The following is a 25177-nucleotide window of genomic DNA, read 5'->3' as shown; positions in this document are numbered from 1 at the left end:
TTGTAGTTTGCCTCATTATGCTAAACTTGTTGCACTGAGAAACTTGAAAAAGAAGGTATGGCAATGCATACAAAGAAAATGTTGAAGAAGCATTTCTGAATTACAAGAATTGTCTTATTTAAGCTGTTTCAATCTAGAATTCAAAGTTGTCTTAAAAGGTATGAAAGCTTTGAAATTTGCAAGAAGAATAAACTAGGACTGTGGAGTGTTGCTGAGAGAAACAGTAGTTTGTCACGTGAATTGCAATTGAGCCTTTTAGGACAGTAATCATAACACCTCGTAAAGCAGCTCAGCTGGTAGCTGCTGTTTGGCAAAAGTAAACCAACAAAAAAGTACGTTGGCAATTGTTTGGCTGTTTTGGTGGTTTAGTAAGATAGTTACTGTCTGGGAACTGGTGGGACAACAGTTACAAAGAATAAAAATTTCTTTATGCTCATTTGGTTGCCTCTTCAGTGCTGTCAGATTTTTTGGGGGTGGAGGGAAGGGGTATAAGGGTGGAGAGGGAACCACCTTTTTCTCTTTCTTCAGTGCTGTACCTCAGTAATAGCTTTTCTTAAAGTTATCTCCTGTCGTCTTTTTCTGTTAGTTGTGCATTAGTCTTATCCAGCATTATGTGTTACCAGGATTCTGCTGGCAGGAGACCTATAGAAATTGGAAACTGGTTCTTAAAGCTTGAAATTGAATGATTAGAATGATAAAGTAGTAATTGTGGATTGAGTTTGCGGTGATGTGAAGACCAATATACGGAAAAGATGTGGATGATGATTCAGCTACAGAGGTTAGGTCAAGTTTGCGTGAATTGGTGTGTCTGTGTGTGCTGCATGCACATACACATAGTTGGTAAGTTAACTTGCACTGCTTCTGCTTGCCATTTTCACACATGCAAAAGCAGTGTTTTCATGAGTTTGTTTCAAAACCATGTTAACTACAACATCCATCAGGGCACACTCTTCTACGCTCTAGCTGCTTCTCCTCTAAAGTGCTTAGAGAAAGGCTGCATAAGAATTAGGATTAAATACTTCCAGATTTTTCCATTCCCATACTTGTAAAAACAAGTATCTGTAGTTATAGTGTGTCCAGTTACCTGGACTTCTGAAAATATGGCACTTAAAATATTTTAATTTTTCTACTAACAGTTATTTGAATAGCTTATCTGTGGACAAAAATACAATGAAAAGCTTCCTTTTTACCAGCACTGGAGAAAAATGGTTCCTATTCTTCTGGATTGCAAGTTATCAGAATGTAAAGCAATTATTGCATTGTGTGTTATCTATTCTAAGCATTGGATTTTTCACATTTGGGAAAAAAATAATTATTTTAAAAACTCAATTATGGTGATTTGATGCTGTATTTAAGGTATAGGAAACAGCACTGACAGAGATAGATTTAGAGGGCAGAGTACAAGTGACTTGTTCCACGGTGCATAATAAATACAATTTATCATATGCTGCCACCATGTGTAGTATGAAAGCAGCAGCCACACACAGATCTGTGTAAACATAAAATTAAATCAAATCTGCATAGCAAAACCATAGTTAAAATATTCATCTATATTTTCACGCGCTCAGGTTTTATCTTTTAATTGGGTGATTTCAGTAATCACAGTAATTTCTAAATTCGCTTAGAAAATAATATTGATTGACAGTACTAAGTGAACCAATATCATTAATGCAAAAAAATAACAGTTGAATGAGGAAATAAGCATTCTGAATTTGTGTAATTGTCCTGAAAACTATCTGCAACATTTATTTTCAGCTTTAAATAAACATGTTCTTAGGTGTATGTATCTAAATTAATTCTGAAACATCTTTCGTATTTAGTAAGTTTAAATTCTGCATTTATAAGGGAGAAAGATTTTTGGAAAAAGTTGAGGTTATTTATTGTCTTTCTTAAAATAATTTTGAATTCCCTGATGGGGACAAAAAATGAAGTTTCCTTCTTCATATTCTGTATACATGTGCTATTATGTGGTGCATGTACAGCTGAAGTGTGCCTTTCTGCTACAAGTGATGTCAAGGAATCTGTGAGGTAGTTTGCTGTATTTCATATGTATATAAGGCTAGTATTGTTAAAATGTTCTAAAGAGCATGTTTATGCGTCATGATTTTCCTTTTAAAATGTGACTTTTTCAATTCTGCAATCTTGTCTGCCATGGTTTTGATAATATTACTGAAATAATAAGCTGGAAAGTAATGAAAGCCTCCAGACAAAAATAGCGGCTTTAAGCTATTTTAAACACCTAGCTGCACCTTTGGTAATATCTAAAAAGATTGACAGATTGGGAGAAAATTGAGCTGATGCTTGCTTTGTGGTCATTGCAACCCCCTTCCTTTCAGTACCTTCTGATATGCCTTTAGAACTTGCAGCATAAGCTTAGGAAAATGCCACTTTCAGAATTGGCAGTGAATGCACTTTTCATTGAAAGGTAGTTTTTTTACTTTTCTATTTGGGATTAATCTCATCTTCCACTGGAAGGCAGTCTTCTCTTTGTTTCATTCTCTTGCCTTCCGGTATTACTTAGGTAGCTGTACCAGTGCTCTCCAGCTTCTTGCAAAACAAGAAGCTGTAGCTTCTTCATGCGGGTGACATCTTTTCTTTGCCTGCTTGTAATTATTTCTGTAAATTGCCCATGTACACAACTGTAATGTCCATGATACTTGAGGTGGTTTGTTAGGTTCTGGACCTTCTGTGTCTGAGCCTGTCAGTTCATTCATTACTTGGTGGTATAACTTTGTGCTGTTGTTATTCAAGTAATGAATTAATAGAATTTTTCGTGCCTTATAGGCGCCTCAGCTAGATGGGACAGAACGCATTTAATTCATGCATTAGTCAGTTATGTATAGTTAGATAATGTTAAAATGATCATTGGAACAAAACCAACTACACTTCAGTATTATTTACTTTTAAAGGAACTGATAAATTGTGCGTTGTGGTTTTTTGTATTTCAGTGATTAAGATAAAACTTGTGTAAATATTTAGACTGGGTATACAAATGGCAAACAGCCTTGCAGCTGAAACCTGTGGTGTGCCGTGAGAGACAAATTGTAAGGTTTTGCCTCTCACACTTGAAATTTGACAATCTTTGGCTATTGCCTTAGATTCATTTTATTGTCCTCACTGGAAGCATAACAGCAGCATTTAAATTGTGGTTCATTTGCCTGTCTTTGGAAACAGAGACATATAGAAAAGATAGGACATGAGAGCATGTGGATGTGAATGATTGGGAGAAAGTTTTAAAGTGTTAATAGAGAAAGAAAGATGACATTTTGAAGTGGAAATGAGAAAGGAGGAGTATTGAGAGGAACCATAAGGAGATACCTGTAAATCCTTAATGTTACTCGGTTTTCCCTTTGTTTCACAGAGGTGAGAGATCTAGCCACTTTTTAGTTTGAATCTGTGGAGTGAAAAGGTTTTCACCAGGTTCAGCATGCTGTTTAAAGAGATGTTATGCTTCTAAAAAAAATAAATTAATTCAGGAGAGTTGTGAGTAGCTTTTGTTGCAGAGGTCAGACTTGACGGTCTTCTGGCCTGCAAATCTATAAATCTATCAGTGTGTTTGATTTTCTTGTCTCCCTCTTGTGGAACTGAAATTTTGGTCAGTAAGAGCTTCTTTTTGTCTGAAATGAAATACAGCTCTGATCCTGTAACTGAAATGGGTAATGGCTAAGTTTACACCATTGACCTGATGTTATGGATGCATTTGATGCTGGACACAATGGAGACAGGGAAGAGGAAACATGTCTAGTTAATGTCACTGTGTAATTCTGATAAAAATAGACTTTTTAAAAATAATGTACTTGGAGGTCTCAGAGAAATGTGGCTTAGTGAGAGTGCTGGAGTTTCACTTTTATTGTAAAATGTGTGAAAAAATAATGTTAATGCATTTCAGTCATATGAAGAAAAGGGGAGGGAGCAAATAGAGCAGCCTTTTCTTTCTCTGTTCTTCAGATAAGCTGTTATTGCTGAGCGTTATCCTTTCAGCAATCCTTCATTTTTTTGTTCTAAATGCTTTTGCCCCTAGCAGGTTTTACTACTATGGAATGTACATGGACCACTTCTCAAAATGATGCAATCTGACAGGAAATCAATATTTTTTTCATACTAGATTTGAGGGTGTGATTGTCATAATCCTCATCTTAGACTGTTAATGGGTGAATACTAACCTTGATTCTTATCTCTATTTGTATCCTTTAGTAAAAAAATGTACCTTTCTCTTCCTTGCTGCTTATTGCTCTCTAGAAGTGGTTTGAGGTGCATTGTTTCCAGTGGAAGAATACCTATATATTAGAATTGGCTATCCACAGGTATACTTGTGTTTTGTAAGTAAAGCATGGATATTCTGCAGATGGATCCTGCTGTTGTGTTGTGGTGTCTTACATTCAATTAGACTTTTCAAACTGAGAAATTCCTTAAAGCCATCTAATCAGGATGTTAGCTCTAGGTAAAGCAACTGCTCTGTTGTTCAAGTTTAATTATGCAAAGGAAAGTTGAAATGGAATTGGTGCCATTTCTTAACTGTTTGCAGTACGAATACAAGTCCTCTTTGTGTTTGACTTTTGTTTACAGTGTCTGGCAGCCTTGGTTTAGTTTTTATGCTTTTGGTTTTGTAAAGAGGGAAGCATGCTTTGCCTTCAAATGTTATAGTGTGAAGACATCCTAATTTTAAGTAAGATCAGATGAGGATTCCTAGCCGGAAAATATATAGGCATATTTACAGGGCTTTTTTTCTTGATGTTTAGTATTTAAGAAGACTTCCCCTTTAAGTCTACAGATGTATGCAGTGATTGCTTTTGAACAAAAAATGCAAGCAATTTTGCTCAGTTACTGGGTTTTTAAATCTCAAAACATATTTTTAATGATACAGCCTAATCAGTTGATACCATGGCTAATAATGTGATGACAGCTTTTGGAAGAAAAATCAATGATTTGTTTAACAAGCTGCTTAGATGGTAAGAATTAAGTCCAATACCTTTTTCCTCCTTAGAATCTGTGTCTTCAGACGTAACCTTTTTGGATTCGGCAGCTAGGTTTTGATGGAGGGGAGTTTTCCTTGCTTCAGTCAGGACAGCTGAGCTGATGCGAGGCGCCTGGGCGAGGTGCCCAAGGTCAGTGTCTGACCTGGTGGCTGCGGTTTTCTGCACCCCTGAGGCAGCTCGTCCTCCCTCTGCAGCTCCTCTGCTGCTGCAAACGGGAAACCCTGGAGGGGTAATTTCTGATAAAGTGCTATTATAGTATGTCATTAGAGCCGCGTTTTGCAAGTAAACGAAAACTTATTATTCATCGCTTGCCAGCCTTGAATTGAAAGAAAATGAGACAGAGCAACGTAAACAAGCTGAAACAGACTGTGAAATTACACATGATGGGAATGGTATTTTCTGACTGCTTATCCTAATGCCATGGGTTAACGCTCCACCTAATGACTGCATTTAAGCAATTTTTACCTCAGCGTATTTTGATCCGGTGATAACAGCACCGTGAGTGACACCGGCCGGCGGCGCGGTGCCCGGGGCGGGCCGGCAGCCTGGCGGTGCCGCTGCGAGGGTCGTGCCCGGCGGCGGGGGGCCGCGCTGCCTCCTGTTCTCCTCAGGGACAGGCCGGGGGGCGACCCGCGGGCCCGGCCATCCCTCGGCCGAGCTGGAGCTGGGGCTCCTCGGCCTCAGCAGGTGCGGGGCGAGAGCGGCGGGCGGCGCGGCGGAGCGGAGCGGCCCGGCCCGGGCCCGCCGAAGTTGCCGGGGTGCACAACTCGCCCGGTCACGTGCCGCGGCGGCGCCAATCGGCGCAGCCGTGATGTCAGCGCCCAGCAGCTGCGGGGATGCGGAGCGGCGCGCGGGCTCCGGGCAGTCCGGCATGGCCAGGCGGCGGGCGGCGTGAGGGCGGCGGAGCGGCGCCATGGACGAGCCGGGCATCCTGCGGAGACGGGGGCTGCAGGTAGGGCCGGCCGGGCGGTGCCCGCGGGGGCGGCCCCCGCCTCCCCGCAGTTTCGAAGTTGCCCTCACCTGCCGTGAGGCGCAGGGGCGGGCCCGGCGGCGGCGGACGGGGACACCTGTGGGCGGGGAGGGGCGCGCCGGCGCCCGCGCTTCGGAACGGCGCGGCCGTTGTCCCCAACGGGCAGGGGCCGGGGGGCGGCGGCGGCCGCTGAGGAGTTGTGCGGGGGAGCCGGCGGGGCGGGAGCAGCGGGGGCGGTGCGGGCTTGTTCTCCCCGTCAGCAGCGCTCTGAAGCGGGGAGGACGGCCGTTACCTGCGGGAGAAAGTTTCGGCTGCTCACGGCGCTCCGGTCGTCCGCCACGCACTTTGTGGAGCGGCGGCACGGGAGCGTTGCCGTCGTCAGCCAGCTCTTGGCTGACTTTTCCGCCGGCGTTCGCAAACTCAATGGCATATCGCAAATGGCGTGGGGGTTATGGCAAAATATTGGTACCGTGTGTTCTCTGAACTCAAGACTCGAGCAGTATACTCCTTCTGGATAGTGTATTAAACGCCCAAATATATATATATATATATATATATATATATATATTTTGGCGGAAACGGTATTAATAAAGAGCATGTGACAGCAAATCCAGTATAGGGTGTAGTTACTTTTTTACTATTTCACCAAAATGGAGCACCACCTCAAACTACATCATTCTGGCCCATTGTTTAGAAAGCCCCTTTGCTCAAGTCGCTCTCAGCGATGAATGTACTTCCTTTCTTTTGTTTTCCTTCACAATGTTTCAAGGGGAGGAGGGTGAAGAGGAAAGCCTCCTTGTAGTTGGGATCGTTATTAAGTAATAGAAAACCGCTTATAATGTTTAAAATGCACTGAACTTGCACAGCTCTGAACTTTTCAGAAAGATGCCCTTTCTGATCAGTGCTTTCAACTTGGTGCTGATCAAGTGTGACAATTTCTACTAGACAGATGAAGACAAGTAGGATCTATAGCCCATGTTGTCACATAGTCCTAAACCCCTCTGGGGCCTCTTAGTCTTTTAAGAATCCGTTACCTTTTCTTTAACTTTTTGTGTGACAGCATTTGCCTGTGGAAAGTGAATAACTTATGTAAACAGATTCTGAGATTTTATTTAGTCCTTAAATCCTACACTTTTCTATTAATTGATTGTAAAGTGGAAAGGACAAACTCTGCTGCAGGTTGGGACTGCTGACGACAGCTTTTAAAGGAGAATATTTGAAAGATTTAAGAGGTAGATCTTCACAGTGAAACCGGATTTCCTCCTGCTAAACCTGCTTGTAATACATTGAGTAGTGTAAACCGGATTTCTGCCTTTTCACAAGAATTGAACAGCAGTCTGTTCTGATTAAGGGGTAACTTAAATCTTACTGTGAAAACCTATTGTTGAGTTCTGGAAACGTTATTTTTTAGGTATTTTTTTAATCTTCTGTAACTTGAACAAAGTAATTTTGAATGAATACTGAGAATATTTCACAGAATACTTGCTTACACCTACATGTGCTTACATAGTCCCTTAAGAGCATTAAAAGCTATATAGTGAATAATCCTTGTATCAGAAAGACAAATTCACATTTGCAGTATATGCAGTTTTTGTAGAGTGTTTTTAAAGATGTATATCTCATGACTGTCATTAGAATCTGGTCGTACAGTGGAGAAGAATAGCCGATGGTCAAAAGTGTGCAAGTTGACATGCTGTCATCTAGAGAAGGATGGAGGCAGAGAAATCCTGTTTACACTCAAGTTGTATTCATTAGACCCTTAACTTCATATTATCCTTTTGCTCCCCTGTTGTCCTTGCAACTAGCCTAGAGACTACTGTGATGAATTTGTGAGCTGGTGCTTTCCAGCTGGTGATATGCCATATGACAAGGAGTGTAGCACCTGCTTAATTCTTGCTAGTAAATAGTCCTTAGATGAAGCCTCTGAGTTGTCCGCTTGGCTGACATTTGCTTTTTATAGTACATTCCAAAATAATGAATTTGTTATTTTATAGTAGTAATATATGTTCTTACCATTTAAAAAAACCCCACTAAATAATTCTTTTGTCGTTGTATTGTTCTCTGGGAGTAATCCATATATCTTTTGTCCCCTTTTTCGTGTGATATTGATACTTTTGTTTAAAGGCTATTGAGAATATTCCACGACGGATTAAAAAAAAAAAGGGGGGGGGGGCGGGGCAGAAAAGCCCAGAAAGGTCCTGGATTAATACTCTTCTGAAATACCTGTGCTCTTCAGTGAAAGGTCAGCTAACTTTACTTCATGTGTCTTTACATGTCTTTTGGTTAGAAGTAGAAATGATAAAAGATGGTAAATCTGCTTAAAAGGTGTGTGCTTTCTTAGCTGAAGGTGCATTTAAGTTAAACCAGTCATACAATGGGAAGTAGCACATGCTTAATTTAAAAACCAAATTGGTGTCACTGCTGTTTTTTTTTTTTTTTCTGTATGTACACAATTTGATTCAAAGCTTGATTTACAAGACACACAAACCATTTCCTTTTAGACGAGAACCTGATGCAGTTGTGTTTAATGTCATGCACCATCATGCTGTGTTTAAAAAAAGCCAGGAAGCAGCTTGTATTGAATCTCAAAAAGTAAGCCTTAAGTAAATATGTAGACTTCGGTAAATCTTGGTTTAAGTTGATACGTGGAAGGTTTTTCTGGTGCTCAGGCTTCTAAGAGAGAAACTGAGCCTTTAATATGTTACATCCTGGATGCATACACCTATTTTATCTTACTACAACCTCTTCCTTTGTGTCCAGTTACTCATATTGCTTGTATTCACAGAAAAAGAAAAGCTTCTGAATCTGTACTATATGCCTCTTTTTGGTGAGCAGATTCTGAAACTTTAATTACAAAGAACTCATTTTATTTTTAAGAAACATCAGGACAAAATTGATCGTTTCTTTCAGCTTCTAAAAATGCCAGGTATAGTTTAATGTGGATTGAAATAGATATATCTTGAAAATAAGTTAAAAAAAATGAAAACAGCTAACTACTTCTTGCATATTCTTCATCACGGTTCTTGATTGCATTCTGCTTAACAGCCTGTGTTTCATTTTTCTTCCATGAATTTGTCTAGTAGGTGTTCATCCAAGCAGTGTGTTTTATACTGCCTTAAACCAAAGACTCCAAACCAATGTGACGGTGGGCAGAGGTAACATGTATTTCCTTCAGTCTGTTAAGAAGGATATGGGAATGTGGGAGAAATCTTACTGCCAGATGCAGCCAGCTTCAGTCATGCTTCCAGAGCTGATAAAGCTTTCTCTTTGTTGAACAGATGTGCTAGATGCTTTGGGCCTTCCCTTTTCCTTTTGCTAATTTCAATTCTGCATGTAAGTGGCTGGTAAGCAGTGTCTGGTAAATCTTGGGTAATTACATGAGTTTTTTTAATTAGGCTTGCGGAGGAATTGACCAACAGCAGAGAAATCAGCTATACATGAAATCTCCCTAATGTCAAAGAAAATGCTGTGTTTATTTATTTTCTTGTCTCTAGGTATATTTTTTTGTAAATGCTGGAAAATTTTCACAGGGATCTAAGACTTCTTTAAATTCAGGATGACTGCATTGCATTAAGTTTGCAGAGATAAGATTATAACCAACATGGAAAATTCCAGTTGAAAATCTTCTAACACTGTACTTCACGCATTTATTGGGGGGTTGGGGTGAAGTAAAAAGAATTTAATTGCAAAATTCAGACTCATTACTGTAGAAATGGAAAAAGACAGTGTAAATGAAAATGTGATGTAAATGGAATGTTGCTGTTTTGGTGGAACTGAGGAGTCGGTTTATGCTATATATTATGCCATCTATTTCTAGAAAAGGTGACAAGGGCACGGTCATTACTAACCCTGACCAATCCTTTCCTCCACTTCCAGTACAAGTGTATAATTGGCTTTTGCAGGCAAACTTTTTGAAATTTGGTACATAAAGTGTGCAGACCTTTGCAAAAAGTAAAACCTTAGAGATATTTCCAAGTCTCTTGCTTATTGGCTTATCTAAAAATGCATTCTGAGGAATCAGACAGAGAGGAAATAATTTCTGAGGAAAAATGGCCTTATTCATGTCTCCTAAACAGGTGTGATCTTTTTGGGGTAAGAGGCTTCATTAAAATAATTCTTTCCCAAATACTGAAAATTGTCATGTGAAGTAGAAGAGTCAGCTTGGAAGCCACACTCTATAAGAGAGGAAAGGAAATAGGGAGACTGTAACTGTCTATTCTGTGGATGCAGTTAATACTTGGGAATGTGTTCATGGGGTGGTCAGCTTAGGAAAAAATGGTGATAAAAGCTGGAGAATATTAATTAGACACTGGCTTCTGTTGCAAACCGAAGACAAAGAGTGGAAAAGTCAATCTCACAGATGATGTTCTAGAAAGATTCTTAATAATTTTCATTGGTTTGAATGCTGTGTGCAACAGTGTTCTCCTTCCAGCTAGTCAAGAGAGACATGATCCGTTTGCTCGGCTGATGTTTCTGTACTGATGGCAATAGATTTACAGTGTGAAAGAGGAGTTGTGTAATTGTGAATCAGGTTAGATATGTGTCTGCCTTTCAGTGAGCATGTAGGAAAAAAAAATATGTGGATGGCGTGGAACCAGAGAAGAATTAAAAATAATCTTTACAATTTTCAGTATCCAGTAGATTGAGATTAATGAATTGAGAAGAAGATGTGATATATGTCTTCTAGTGTTGTGTGGTAATAGCTATGTGAGTGCTACACTCGTCCTCTGCTTAGTAGTTGTGTCCAGTCCTGTCTAAAATAGTATTTCTTCAGGGCCTGCATCTACAAAGTAATGCTCAGATTTACTTAAATTGTGACACTTATTCTTTTATTTTATGGGGTGTTTGCATGATCAGCTTACATAGGTGTAAGATTTAAAAAAAAAAAAAAGTATATTCTTGGTAAATTATTGATTATATTTTTCCCCTCCTTTGATAGAGCCTTATTTATTTTTAAGTCAGTCTAGGCACTGTTATAGGAGACAGCATCTTAGATCTATTTTTGTTGTAGGGGAGGGATAGTGCAGGATAAAATAAATGTTTTCTTTGCTTAAACAATGATAGGCACTGATAGTTGCCCTTAGAAAGCAAAGGACCTGCCTTCTGAGAGAAGAGACACTGATATAAAGAACACTTTTCCTCTTCTCATTAACTGTCACTTCTGCAGGCCTGATAGAGTATACAATCTCTTGATCAGTTAAATTCACCTTTAATTTCCAGGCTTTCATGCATTGTTACATGTTTGTCAGATCCTCTAAAAGCCTTTGTGTGAGACGTGTATTTTGCTATTATTTGAGCTGTGAAAGCTTTACTGAAAGAGTTAGCCTTTTCTTCTGTCTTTGCTTCTCCTGGTGTTATGGTCTCTATTTCAGGGTCTGAAATAAAATTTGAGGGAAAAAAACCAAACAAACAAACCCACTGCTGCATTCAGAGCTAAAGTATTTGGCATGGGGGCAAACTTGGTGTCTGTAGCCCATATAGCACTTCTCACTAATGACTTCTAATAATTGAAGTAACATTTCTTGATAACGTCTACAATATGTCACAAAGCTGACTGACTATTTTGTATTAGGCTTGGAAGGCAAAGCGTAAACTTAATGTTCCTTCATGTCAAATCCTTCAGTGAGCTCAATGGTGGAATCTGTAATGATTTGAACTGAGCTTCCTTGTGTTCTAGGAGTTATAATGAAAACCATCTTTGGAGTCCTCTGTGCACTCATTAGCTCCTGTTTCTGAGTCACTTGGCTTATCCTCAAAATCGGTGGGTTTGGGTTTTTTTTTTAATTTTTATTTTGGTTTTGCCTGCTTAGTTAGTAATAATAGGAATAATATCTGCAGGAAGAGTAGTAACTTCTGGTTGAAACTTTTTTTTTCCTATTCCATGGGTAGTTCTTGGTTTGACAAACGGTTTTGTTAGCATTGTTTTTTACTCACTTTGTCACATCTAATGACACTACTAGTTTTCCTTGTGTTCTTTTTAAAATTTTTCGTAAGATGCTTCATTTGAGTTCGATGCAGTTTTTTCTGTGATGCCACTTCCTGTGTCATGTTTAACATAAAGGTTAGAGATTGTTTTCACCTACGGATAGACTACATTTGCTTTAAAAGTTGTCTACTTTTTCAATTTCTTAAAATCAAAATTGCCCATGGGCGTGGTGGTTTTTTTTAATAGCAGTGCCAATTATCCATTAGAACATTAAAAATACAGAAAAATCCATAAGTGATTGTTGCAATCACAAAGCAAAACACTCAAAACTGCAATTTCATAATTTGTTTTAATTTTGTTTTCTTAGCTTTATTTTTTCCCCTTTACATGTAACACTTATTCTGCAACCTTTATTCTCTAAATGATCCTTGCTTCCTCTGTAAACAAGAACAACATTTTTTCCTGTCAACAGCTAATGTCCTTTTTAATCTAACTCATTTAATTGGTCTTCGCTTCTACTCTTATGTTCCTCTTGGATTCTCCCTGCTTCTTCATTCAAGTCCTCCTTGATTTTAGTTCTCACGTTTAGCACTCCACAGTGGCACGCAGGAGCTGGGATTAGTAACTCAAAGAATAACTGCAGTCAGTGTCCGTGCATTTGAGAAGCAGCAAGCTCTTCAGAGACTTCAGGTGCTAAACTCAGAGTCTCTACAGAGCACATTGTGTAAAAACAAGGGAACAATTGCCTTTAAAAGTATTAAGATATTGTTCTTAAGTTTTACTGTCAGAAATAGATGGTCCAGTTTAACAGCACTGCCAAATCCGTCATCCCCATGTAGGTGATTAGAGATTAGATCAAGTGATCTAATCTCAAGAAAATGTTTAAGTAATCAAACCCACAATCTTAATCTCATAGGTGACCCTTAGTTAAAAGATAGGGCTTCTGGCATTATTGGTAAACACTAGTTCCTGTTACCAAATAATTTGTTTTCCTGAATTTTCTTTTTAGCTATCTGGAAACTGGTAGTTTTTCAGAATACCTAGCTCGTACAATGTGTTCAAGTGCTATATTGTGTGGAGATAACTGTCATGTTACAATTCTTCTGGTAGTATTTTATCCCTAGAAAGCTAGAACTTCACGCATCCGTATGTTTTTGCATATGTTTTGTGTATTTGAATATTCTTGGTGTTCTCTACAGATAAATGATACTATATCAAATACAGTAAAGTATCTGAAGATGCTTACAACTGATGCAGTTTCCTCTCCTGTCCTACCATGTAACTTTTTCCTCCTATGTGGAAAGCAAGGGAGGTATAAAAAGTGTATAAACTGTGTGCTTGCATTAACTTCTGTTTTGAGTTCTTTTGATGTGAAAAGTTTTTTTAATGTATTTAATCTCTTTGCTTTAAATTGTGCCATAAGAAGGATACCGTTTCACTTGCTCTAAGAAAGTCTAGTTGTACACAAGTTCTGTGTGTACATTGGGGAATTTCAGTCAGAATTTTTGTGCAGAAGAACCTGAAAATAATCCCTATCCTCTTACGTTTTCTGAATACAACACTCATGGGCACAGCTGGAAAATTTAGGTTATGAGTGGAAAATTGATTTTAGGACTCCAATGCCTCTTGTGAACAGTTTCCTAGTTTTAAATTACTTCCAATTTTTCAATATTTTAGTAAATGTAGAGAAGTGCAAGAAAGGAAGGAGTAATATAAATGAAAAATTAGGAAGAGCAAATAGTTACGACCAGGGTAAAAGCTATATTTTATGGTACTCTGATTCTTCAATAGTTGTGCTGTTTCCTTTTTTGGTTCTTTAAGACACAGTAGTGTGTTTGTGTTTAAACATAAAAGATTATCACAATTTATTTGGTGTGAGCTGTGTAGTGATCAAGTATGTTGTGTTATTGGACTGTATCTGTGACAGTTTGACAATGATAAATAGCAGATTTTAACATTCAAGCATGAAGCTGAATAGCATTTTCTTATTTTGTCACTTTTGCTATGAATATTTTCTCTTGTCTGTAACCTATAGTTCAAAATTGTTCTTAGGACGAGGTGGCCAAAATCTACAATTTTCTTGGACTGGCTGGCAACAGAGGAGATCTAATGTAAAATGTATAACGTTTATCACTATGTATGGGGTGTTACTGCATTTGCCTACTCTTCTTTGCCATAGTGATGAGAGATTTAACTATTAACAAAGCTCTTTGTATGGGATGGCTGGAAAGACCTCATTGTGTTTCTCTCTGATCTCCTGAATATAGCAGTCCCTACCTAAGTTTGACAATGTGCCTGCTGAAGTGATAATGTCTTGATTGACTGTTAACTTGGTTCCATTTCATTTCTCCAATAGCACTTGATTGACTTTCCTGTCTGTGCTTTGGGATGCTGCTTAGGTCATCTTTCAGCATAGATTTCTTTCATGAGTCTTTGCATTTTGGTTTATGTTGCTCGCTGTTTGCCAGTAATGCCAACTTTGTTGCTCTGCTGTTTGTCTTTTGTCTTTCTTACATTTTCTTTAAGCTCTCAGCAAAATCCTGTTCTTACTGAGATTGCAGCTGAGGACTTGCTTTTTGAGGTTTTAAAACAGAATTATCATAAAACAGCCACTTTGTGTGTGTGCATTTTATTTTCTCCCTTTCAGTTCACCGGTACTTATTTGTGTGTGTTTAGGACTGTGGTCTTTCTAATGGTTTCTGTAGCAACTCCTTTGCTTTGTTTTAACAGGAAGAATGGAACATTCCACTTGGTTCTTTAGCACTGCTGCAAAACATAGTTGTGTATGCTTTTTGATTGCCAGTTTCTCGCTCAAGACACACTCAATTATTTCAATATGATTCCTCTCTGATGTGGAGTATATCTGACAAACCAATACTAAGCTGATCTGATGTGAACCCAGTAAAGCTGGTTAGGCTTATAGGTATGTGAAGTGTGTTCCTGCCTTAGGTTCTGTGGAGATGCAGGAAGAAGATTCAGGCGCTTTTAAATTGATGTGTTCCACAAAGGAGCTGTTCTACGAGAAAAAATGGTATTTAAAGTACCTGGTTTTCATGTGTATTCTCTCTAGCATCACAGAGGAAATGCAGTAATCAATGAGAATCCTGTCAGATATTAATCCTTGCATTTTTCTCCTTCAAAATGCCCCAGTATTCTTTGTTCAAATACCGTAATGATTATCTGTGTTCAGCAGGATACAGTCAGGGAGAAGAGGGCAGTGCCGTAACTAGCAGTGCTAATGGGAGTGTATCTGACACACTCATGTTAAACTGCTGAGCAGTTTGAGCAAACCTGTTAGTTACATGTTTTTATGTAAAATTTAACATCTATGGTGGTGTTGCAAGAGCGGGATCCAGAAAGTTACCTCAGATAATTTTTTCCTTTGGCAGTAGTTTTTGTTACTGGACAGATTGATTGGCGCAAGATACAGTCCTGGCCTTTGATTTCTGTTCTCTTTGGGGATTGATTTCAAGGTTTGTTTTCTTACTGTTTAAAAATTGAAGCCACACATGTACTTTTTTTATTGACTTGATTTCTAGCCTTGGCTGTAAGGCTTGCCAGATGTAGTGTAACACAACGCTCTTCGTCAGATAACTGACAACACATTACTTTTTTATTTTCTAAAAATCTTATAACTAGATAAAATCTTATTATGCTTTGGGTGTGCTGTGAGGTAGCTCTCTAGCAGATTTTTTTCTTGGTCAGCCTGTAGATCTTGGCACAGAGCCTAGTTAAGTATTACATCAAAGATCTAAATTTAAGGCAGTGGAGATCAGTAAGAAATGAACATCTTACTAGTTAAAAAAAACCCCAAACAAACAAGCCAACCAACCACTCCAGGCCAAATAAACCCCAAAATGTTTTACACTTGCTTGAAACTAAAGCTGAGAGGAAAGAACTGTGTGTTAGAATTTATAACTTGGTCCTGCCTCCACACTTGGCACACCGAATTGCCTACAGTCTGAAGATCTTGGTCTGTTTTACAACAATAAGTTATTTGAATTCAGAGTACTTTGAAGTAATGGAGACTATCATGAGAGAAAATACTACATTGTTACCTCTCATGCCAGTGCAAGGCTTGCATACATTTGTCTTACATTGTCAGAATGGTAAGTTTTGAGCCTCTGAACTTGTACTGAAGTTGTCCAGCTCTGCTTAAATTAATCCTCTTGGTTTTCTCATTAATCTGTTACATTCGTTCATGTCACCTTGAGTAATTTGATTTTCCTCACTGTATATTCAAGTGTTGGTGAGTTTTCAGTGTCATTTCATGTAAGCAGAACATGTTTTGCTGTCTTTTTGGGGTTTTATTTGAATCTATGTTGTTGTGATGGTTTTTATTCTTCCTTCTAACTCTGTGAAATTTTTTTGGAAACAGACTATGTGCCATCTCCCTCACTCCCTGAACATCCTGGGTACTTCTTTCTGCCTATGTAGAACCAAATTGGTTTAATGCCTTAAACTGACCTTTCTGGGAAAAGGGCTCCCAGTGCCTGTAAGGGCAATACTCCTTTTCCCTTTTTCATAGTAGTGAAAAGCTTATTAACCAACCTGCAGCTGTAGCACTGAGAACTGGAAACTAATTTATCCTTTGAGTCTCCCTAGATCTTTCTATTTTCTTCTTTCCCAGTGTCTTGTTATCATTCAGACAAGGGATAGCATTTCATTATGTCTTAGGTAAGCTGAGGCACAGAGAAATTTATTTGTTCAAGACTGCAAGACTGCTGGTGACCTTGAATTTCCTGATTGTCCGTCGTTAGCCATGAACTCATAACCTTAGAAAAGGCCATTTTGTTTCCTGTCAGCTATAACAAAATAGGGAGATGTCAAAGTTCAAGAACTTAGAGCACTAAGTGTGAAGTGACTGTAATACCTGGACAGAGCTTACCTAAGCACCAATCGTTTTTCTCAAACATCTATCTGATAGAGGTGGTCTTGGTAGTGTTCAGAGATCTGTTCAACAGGTAACCAATGCTAGAAAGCTGTGTGTATGAATAAATGCTATTGCTTATACAGTATGCTGACTTTATGAGTTGTGTCTATAATTAATAAAATCATAACTGGATAATATGGTGAATTAGTGTTGCAATGGTACTGGTTAAATTTTTAGCAACATGGAATGATGGGGTTCTGTATCCATCCCACAATATTTACTGCTTCCTTTGCAGTATATTTCATGATGGCAACATGTTACAATTACACAACAATTTACAAACCATTTAATGAGGCATCTAGTGATAATCATTTGAAACTCTACGTCCTGCCCTTTCAAGTGGTCATAGTTTCATTCATGGGTGGTTCCTGGTTGCAGAGATAGTGTGATTTCAAATTGGGTCCGTCTTTTTAAAACACCCTGCACTTCGAAGCTGTCAGAAGTTGAATGGCATCCTTTCATTACGGTGTTTTCGCCCCTGAGAGGCAATAAGGGGAAAAATCAGACCAAGATTTTTGTTTCTAGATTCATTATTTGCTTTGTCTCTTTGTTGTATTTTCTCTGTACTCTCACAGCTATGTTTATGAAGCTCTCCTAAAAAGATTAATGGTGACAGAGAGGAAATTTGACTTTTTGAAGGACTTTGTCTTTTGACCTTTTTCTTACACTGGAATAAAAGGAAAAAGTTTATGAATCTTTGGAGCATTTAAAAATTATGCAATGTTGTGGTTTGATTTTTTTTTCCTTCCTTTTTGATATTATGTCTCAATAGAGCTTTGTCTTTTTAAATAGTATTTGTGTGTTAGCACAGTTCTGTGTTTCACTTAGAAAATGTTGGATTGCATTATTTGTGATTTTTTTACCAGAATTTTATCTCAAAACAATTTTAAAAGTTGACTAATTTCATGAACGATTTTTATTTTGATATACTGAAATATTCTATCAGCATGCTATTTCAAAACTTTTCTGACTATTTTTAGCATGAATAATGAAGAACAACATATCAGAGAGGGAAGAGGGAGAAAGTCTTTGTATTCACTAATTATATTTGAAAAATATGTCATATGTTGTCATACAATATTAAAGAGAAAGGCCTTCCCTTAAACTGGATTTTTTTTAAGGAAAATTTGGGCAATTCTGTGTCACTGCAAATTTCTAAGCTGACTTTCTTTGTGAAACACTATTATGATTCCATGTCTGCCTTGTGATTTCTTCATAAAGCACTGTAGCTATTTAGAGTATCAGCGTGGGTAACCACTTCCCTGGGCAGCCTGTTCCAATGCCTCACAACCCCTTCCATGAGGAATTTTTTCCTCATATCCAATCTAAACCTCCCCTGGTGCAACTTGGGACCATTTCCTCTTGTCCTATCACTTGCTACTTGGGAGAAGAGACCAACACCCTCCATGCTACAACCTCCTTTCAGGTAGTTGTAGACAGCGATCAGGTCTCCCCTCAGCCTCCTTTTCTCCAGGCTGAACAGCCCCAGCTCCCTCAGCTGCTCCTCATCAGACTTGTGCTCCAGACCCCTCACCAGTTTCGTTGCCCTTCTCTGCACTCTCTCCAGCACCTCAATGTCTTTCTTATGATGAGGGGCCCAAAACTGAACACAGGATTCAAGGTGTGGCCTCACCAGTGCCAAGTACAGTGGCACAATCACTTCTCTAGTCCTGCTGGCCACACTATTCCTGTCACAAGCCAGGATGCTGTTGGCCTTTTTGGCCACCTGGGCACACTGCTGGCTCATGTTCAGCCACTGTCAATCAACATGCTCAGGTTCTTTTCCACCAGGCAGCTTTCCAGCCACTCTTCCCCGAGCCTGTAGCGCTACTTGGGATTGTTATGACCCAAGTGCAGGACCTGGCACTGGGCCTTGTTGAACCTCAAAAAACCGGCCTCAGCCAAGTGATCCAGCCGGTCCAGATCCCTCTGTACGGTCCTCCTGCCCTCCAGCAGATCAACACTCCCACCCGACTTGGTATTGTCTACAAACTTACTGAGGGTGCACTCGATCTTCTCATCCAGATCATTGATAAAGAGATTAAACAGAACTGGCCCCCATACTGAGCCCTGTGGAACACCACTTTTCACAGGCCATTAACTGGATTTGTCTCCATTCACCACAACTCTTTGGGCCCAGCCATCCAGCCAGTTCTTTACCCAGCGAAGAAAATGCCCATCCAGGCCATGAGCTGCCAGTTTCTCCAGGAGAATGCTGTGGGACATGGTGTCAAAAGCTTTACTGAAGTCCACAGAGACAACATCTACAGCCTTTCCTTCATCCACTAAGCAGGTCACTTTGTCATAGAAGATCAGGTCGGTCAAACAGGACCTGCCTTTCATAAACCCACACTGACCGGGCCTGATTGCCTAGTTTCCTGTACGTGCTGTGTGATGACACTCAAGATGACCTGCTCTGTAGTCTTTCTTGGCACTGAAGTCATGCTGACATGCCTGTAGTTCCCCAGATCCTTCTTCCAGCTCTTTTTGTAGATATCATGAGTGTTACTAGGAAGTAGCTAAGTATACTGATCCAAGAGCTCTGTTTCCACTCTGTGAGGTACGTGAGTGGTGGGGTTTTTTTAGAACTATGGACACGGACAGGGACAGTGAAAGAACTGGGGCTCAAGCTTTCAGAATAGAATATGTTTTTCACATTTTTTTGCCTTACTATCATATTAAGTAAGATTATAAAGATTTTTAGATCTTTATATATTTATTTATTTTGTTCATATATATATATCTCTAAATGAAAATCCTAAGTCACCTTGATCTGTTCTGATCATTATTACCAACAGAGCCAGCAATTCTGCTTTGGTATGGGGAAGAAAAAAGGTGAACTAGTTTAGTTTGTGTTTCCCTATTTCCTTTTATGTGTTTATCAGATAGCCCTCTAACACACTTAGACGGCAGAGAGAAGGGACTTAATTCTTGACCTGTGCTTTGAAATTTAAACTTCAGGTGCAGGTGCGCAGCACTGTGTTATGCTGTCCTGTGCTGCATGCAGCATAGCACCGTGGCCTCTCACTGATGCCGCCACGTTGCGCTCATGAGCATATTTGGTTAGGTAATTGAGTGGAACAGCTGCATCTAGTATTAGACACTATAGAGCAAGAGGTAGATTGCAATGTGTAAAAATGTTCAAGATATGGTCTTAACAGTGACCGGCAGGCCTTGGCCACGAGCTTTGCTGCAGCTTTTGCTAGCTGCAAATGTTGAGATGCTCAAGCTGAAGTGTAGGGCACTGAAGGATGTGGCAGGGACTTAAATGTTAGGTGCAGATGTGTCTTGAGGAGATAGCACAGGGCTAGTCTTCAAGGAGGAAGCATGCTTAGAGATCATGGTTTGGGGATGCGTGAGGAGATCTTCCTCAGTATCACACTCAATAACATAAAAATACTGAAATAGACCTGCTGGCATTAAGGATTTGTCCAGCTTGATGTGAATGGAGCTGTTGCTGTGAATTTTTCTTCTTCAGTGCCAAACACTTGCAAAGCTGTCAGGGGCCAACTGTGTTGGTCAGTGAATTTGCCTTCTCTGTATGGAATTACTGCCACTGTTACTTCTGATCTTGGTATGACAGCTAATAAAAACAGGAAAAAAAAAAGGGCAATGGCCGCTTCAGTCTCAAGGTAGAAATCTCTTCAGATAAGAGTGCATGCTTGTGTCACTTGATATTCTTGCTTGTCTCTTGATGTTGCCATTTTCGTGAGAACAACTATACTGTTGATGGTAACTGCTGTTATATGGAAACTGCTCGTAGTATCAAGCTTGTACATGGTTGAATTGGCTACCAGCCTATACAGCCAAAACCATGTTTTCTCCTCATAACTGCTTTCACACTTCTGTGCCTTCAGAAATAAGCTGTGTAACATGTGCAATACCTGATGCCCCTTATTTCTGTGGGCTTTTAAAAATTTTTGTATTTCTCTCCTTCCATTCCCAAGTGATATGTGTTTTCCACTAGGTTGTTTCTGGGACTACTCACCTGGGAAAGTCTCAGACTCTCTGGCTAGTTTTCTGCATGCCATCTACCTAAAATACCTTGTCATGGACGGGAATTATTTAGGATACTTGTATTTTTCCTTCAGCTGTCCTTGTTTATGTGAATCATGGTGGCCTTTCCAAGGTCTGGTTCTCTGACTGTTGCTTTATTATGTGAACTGATAGTTTCAGTGGAGTTATTCTTCTGGAAAGGGCATTCAACCTGTGAATGTCTCATGGATCCATAGCCTGTACTTTGCTGGTAGTAACTGCAGTTTCTATGAATGCATAGCCTTTTCAGTGTGTACGTTTTTTTCCCTTTTCTTTTTAAATGAAAGATAGTTCTGTGTCTGAGACACTGATGCTGATCCTAGCCTTTTTCTGTGGTTTGTGGCTTATTAGACAGTCCTGTCTCGTGAACTACATACAGCCAGTGTTTGCAGAAGGTTTTTTTCTTTTCCTGTCAGCTGGAATATAGTACTAAGGGGCATAAGATAATGATATAATGAAAAACCTGTATGCATACAGTCTAATGTCTCTGCATACTTCACATGTTCTATATTGCTCCTCATATGGCTTCCTCTCCAAACCCTTCACCAACTTCGCAGCCCTCTTCTGGACACTCTCCAGCAGCTTTATATTCTGTTTATCCTGTGTTGCCCAGAACTGCACCCAGTGCTCCAGGTGAGGCCGCACCAGTGCAGAGCAGAGCGGGACAATCCCCTCCCTGCCCGGCTGGTGATGCTGTGCTGGATGCACCCAAGACACGGTTGCCCTCTTGGCTGCCAGGGACACTGCTGGTGACTGGTTGCCAGCCTGATATAACCCCATTTACTAGAACCCTTTGAGCCCGTCCCATCAGCTGATTGCTCACCCACTGCACTGTGTGTTTACCCAGCTGTGTGCTCGACATCCTGTCCAGGAGGATACTGTGAGAGACAGTATCAAAGGCTTTACTGAAATCCAAAAAGATCATGTCTACTTGTCTTCTCTTGGTCAACTAGGTGGGTAACCTTGTCGAAGAATGAAATTAAATTTGTCAAGCAAGACTTTCACAGAATCACAGAATCACAGAATGTTAGGGATTGGAAGGGACCTCGAAAGATCATCTAGTCCAATCCCCCTGCCAGAGCAGGAACACCTAGATGAGGTTACACAGGAAGGCGTCCAGGCGGGTTTTGAATGTCTCCAGAGAAGGAGAATCCACAACCTCCCTGGGCAGCCTGTTCCAGTGTTCCGTCACCCTCACTGAGAAGAAGTTTCTTCTCACATTTAAGTGGAACCTCTTGTGTTCCAGCTTGAACCCATTACCCCTTGTCTTACTGTTGGTTGTCACCGAGAAGAGCCTGGCTCCATCCTCGTGACACCCACCCTTTATATATTTATAAACATTGATGAGGTCACCCCTCAGTCTCCTCTTCTCCAAGCTAAAGAGCCCCAGCTCCCTCAGCCTTTCCTCATAAGGGAGATGCTCCACTCCCTTAATCATCTTTGTGGCCCTGCGCTGGACTCTCTCCAGCAGTTCCCTGTCCTTCTGGAACTGAGGGGCCCAGAACTGGACACAATATTCCAGATGCGGTCTCACCAGGGCAGAGTAGAGGGGAAGGAGAACCTCTCTCGACCTACTAACCACCCCCCTTCTAATACACCCCAGGATGCCATTGGCCTTCTTGGCCACAAGGGCACAGCGCTGGCTCATGGTCACCCTGCTGTCCACCAGGACCCCCAGGTCCCTTTCCCCTACACTGCTCTCTAATAGGTCATTCCCCAACTTATACTGGAACCTGGGGTTGTTCCTGCCCAGATGTAAGACTCTACATTTTACCTTGTTATATTTCATTAAATTTTTCCCCGCCCAACTCTCCAGCCTGTCCAGATCTCGCTGGATGGCAGCACAGCCCTCTGGCGTGTCAGCCACTCCTCCCAGTTTGGTGTCATCAACAAACTTGCTGATAGTGCACTCAATTCCCTCATCCAAGTCATTGATGAATATATTGAACAGTATTGGTCCCAGAACTGACCCTTGAGGCACTCCACTAGATACAGGCCTCCAGCCAGACTCTGCCCCATTGATCACGACTCTCTGGCTTCTCTCCTTCAGCCAGTTTGCAGTCCACCTCACTACCTGATTGTCCAGTCCACACTTCCTCAGTTTAGCTGTGAGGATGCTGTGGGAGACGGTGTCAAATGCTTTGCTGAAGTCAAGGCAGACCACATCCACTGCTCTGCCATCGTCAATCCACCTTGTTACGTCTTCATAAAAGGCTATGAGGTTGGTCAAACACGACTTCCCCTTGGTGAAGCCATGTTGACTGTCCCTGATGACCCTCTTATCCTTGATATGTCTTAAGATGGCACCAAGGGTAAGGTGTTCCATCACTTTCCCAGGGATGGAGGTGAGGCTGACCGGTCTATAGTTGCCCGGGTCCTCCTTCTTGCCCTTTTTGAAGACCGGAGTGACATTTGCTTTCCTCCAGTCCTCAGGCACCTCTCCCGTTTCCCAAGACTTGGCAAAGATGATGGAGAGCGGTCCAGCAATGACTTCAGCCAGGTCCCTCAGCACCCGCGGGTGCATCCCATCTGGACCCATGGATTTATGGATGTCCGGATTGCTTAACTGGTCGCTAACCCAGTCCTCATCAACTAAGGCAAACTCCTCCATTGCCCTGCCTTCCTCTGGGGCCTCAGGGGTACGGGGCTCCTCAGGACAGCCTCCGGCAGAGTAGACAGAGACAAAGAAGGCATTCAGTAATTCTGCCTTCTCTGTATCTTCTGTCACCAGGGCACCCACCCCGTTCATCAGTGGGCCTACATTGCCTCTGGTGTTAGTTTTATCTGCCATGTATTTGAAGAAGCTCTTCCTGTTGTCCTTGACCCCTCTCGCCAGGTTTAACTCTAAGGAGGCCTTAGCTTTCCTAGTTGCCTCCCTACATTCTTTAACAACAGCCTTATATTCTTCCCAAGTGGCCAGCCCCTCCTTCCATGATTTGTAAACTCTCCTCTTCCACTTGAGTTTGCCCAGCAGTTTCCTGTTTAACCACGCAGGTCTCCTGGCTCCCTTCCTTGACTTCCTACATGTCGGGATGCACTGATCTTGAGCTTGGTAGAAGCAGTCCCTGAATGTTAACCAACTATCTTGGGCCCCTTTACCTTCAAGCAGCCTTGCCCACGGGATTTCCTCCAGCAATTGTTTGAAAAGGCCAAAGTCGGCCCTGCTGAAGTCCAGGGTTGCAATTCTGCTCGGTATTCTGCTCCCACCACAGGAGATTCTGAACTCCAACATCTCATGGTCACTGCAACCAAGGCAGCCCCCCACCTTTACTGCTTCAACCAGACTCTCCTTGTTAGTGAGGATGAGATCCAGCAGCGCACCTCTCCTAGTCGGCTCCTCCACCATTTGCATCAGAAAGTTGTCATCAATGCACTGGAGGAACCTCCTAGACTGAGGCTGGCTGGCTGAGTAGTCGTTCCAGCAAACATCAGGGTAGTTAAAATCCCCCATAACAACCAGAGCCTGTGACTGTGAGGCCACGCTCAGCTGCCCGTAGAAGGCCTCATCAGCATCCTCACCCTGATCTGGTGGCCTGTAATAGACTCCCACAACAGTGTCACCCCTGCCAGCCTGCCCCTTAATTCTCACCCACAGACTCTCAACTTGCTCCTCAACCACACCTGGACAGTACTCTATACATTGTAGTTGCTCTCTCACATAAAGAGAAACTCCACCACCACGCTTGGCTGGCCTGTCTTTCCTGAAAAGGGCATAGCCATCCATGACCACATTCCAGTCATGTGAGCTGTCCCACCATGTCTCTGTTAATGCCACCAGATCATAATCTCCTGACCGAACGCAGGTTTCTAACTCCTCCTGCTTATTCCCCATGCTGCGCGCATTGGTGTACAGGCACTTCAGGGAGCGAGCCGAGTACACCGATTTCACCCTAGGGGCCTGAGGGGCCTCCCGGTCTTTATGTATTCCAGCATGCTGCCCCACTGATGCAAGCCCAGCTACAACCCCATCCCCCTTCGAATCTAGTTTAAAGCCCTGCAAATGAGCCCTGCTAATTCCTGTCCCAGCATCTTTTTACCCCATATACCCCAACCTTTCCCACATATCACTGACCGGACTGGTGTCTTATAAAACCAGCCGTTATCAAAGAACCCAAAGCCCTGCCTGTAGCACCAGTCCCGAAGCCAATCATTTACGGACTCAATTTTTCTATTCCGTCCCACACCATCATCCGAAAATGGAAGGAGGGAAGAGAAGATAACTTGAGCCCCAGACTCTTTCACCATTTGTCCCAAGGCCTTGAAGTCTTTCTTCATTCCCCTCAGACTACGGGGTGCCACTTCCTCCCCATCTGTCTGGAAGATCAGTAGGGGGTAAT

General features: G+C 41.2%; 1 protein-coding gene across 2 annotated transcripts in view; it reads left to right on the top strand.

Annotated features, from left to right (window-relative positions):
- MAST4 (microtubule associated serine/threonine kinase family member 4) overlaps positions 1-25177 on the top strand; it is a 235982-nt gene that overhangs the window by 14627 nt on the left and 196178 nt on the right. Inside the window, exon 1 of one of the 2 annotated variants that reach the window (XM_065657630.1) lies at positions 5845-5928. The exons of the other annotated variant lie outside the window; for it this stretch is intronic. Coding sequence (XP_065513702.1) covers positions 5890-5928 — 39 coding nt within the window. The 5' untranslated portion in view covers positions 5845-5889. Of the gene's footprint in view, positions 1-5844; positions 5929-25177 lie in introns of those variants that run through there. 2 annotated transcript variants of the gene reach the window in all.

Source organism: Caloenas nicobarica, chromosome Z (assembly GCF_036013445.1).
Source record: "Caloenas nicobarica isolate bCalNic1 chromosome Z, bCalNic1.hap1, whole genome shotgun sequence".
Lineage (NCBI taxonomy): Eukaryota > Metazoa > Chordata > Aves > Columbiformes > Columbidae > Caloenas > Caloenas nicobarica.
Note: the sequence above shows the minus strand (reverse complement) of the source record. Positions and strands in the feature narration are given on the sequence as shown.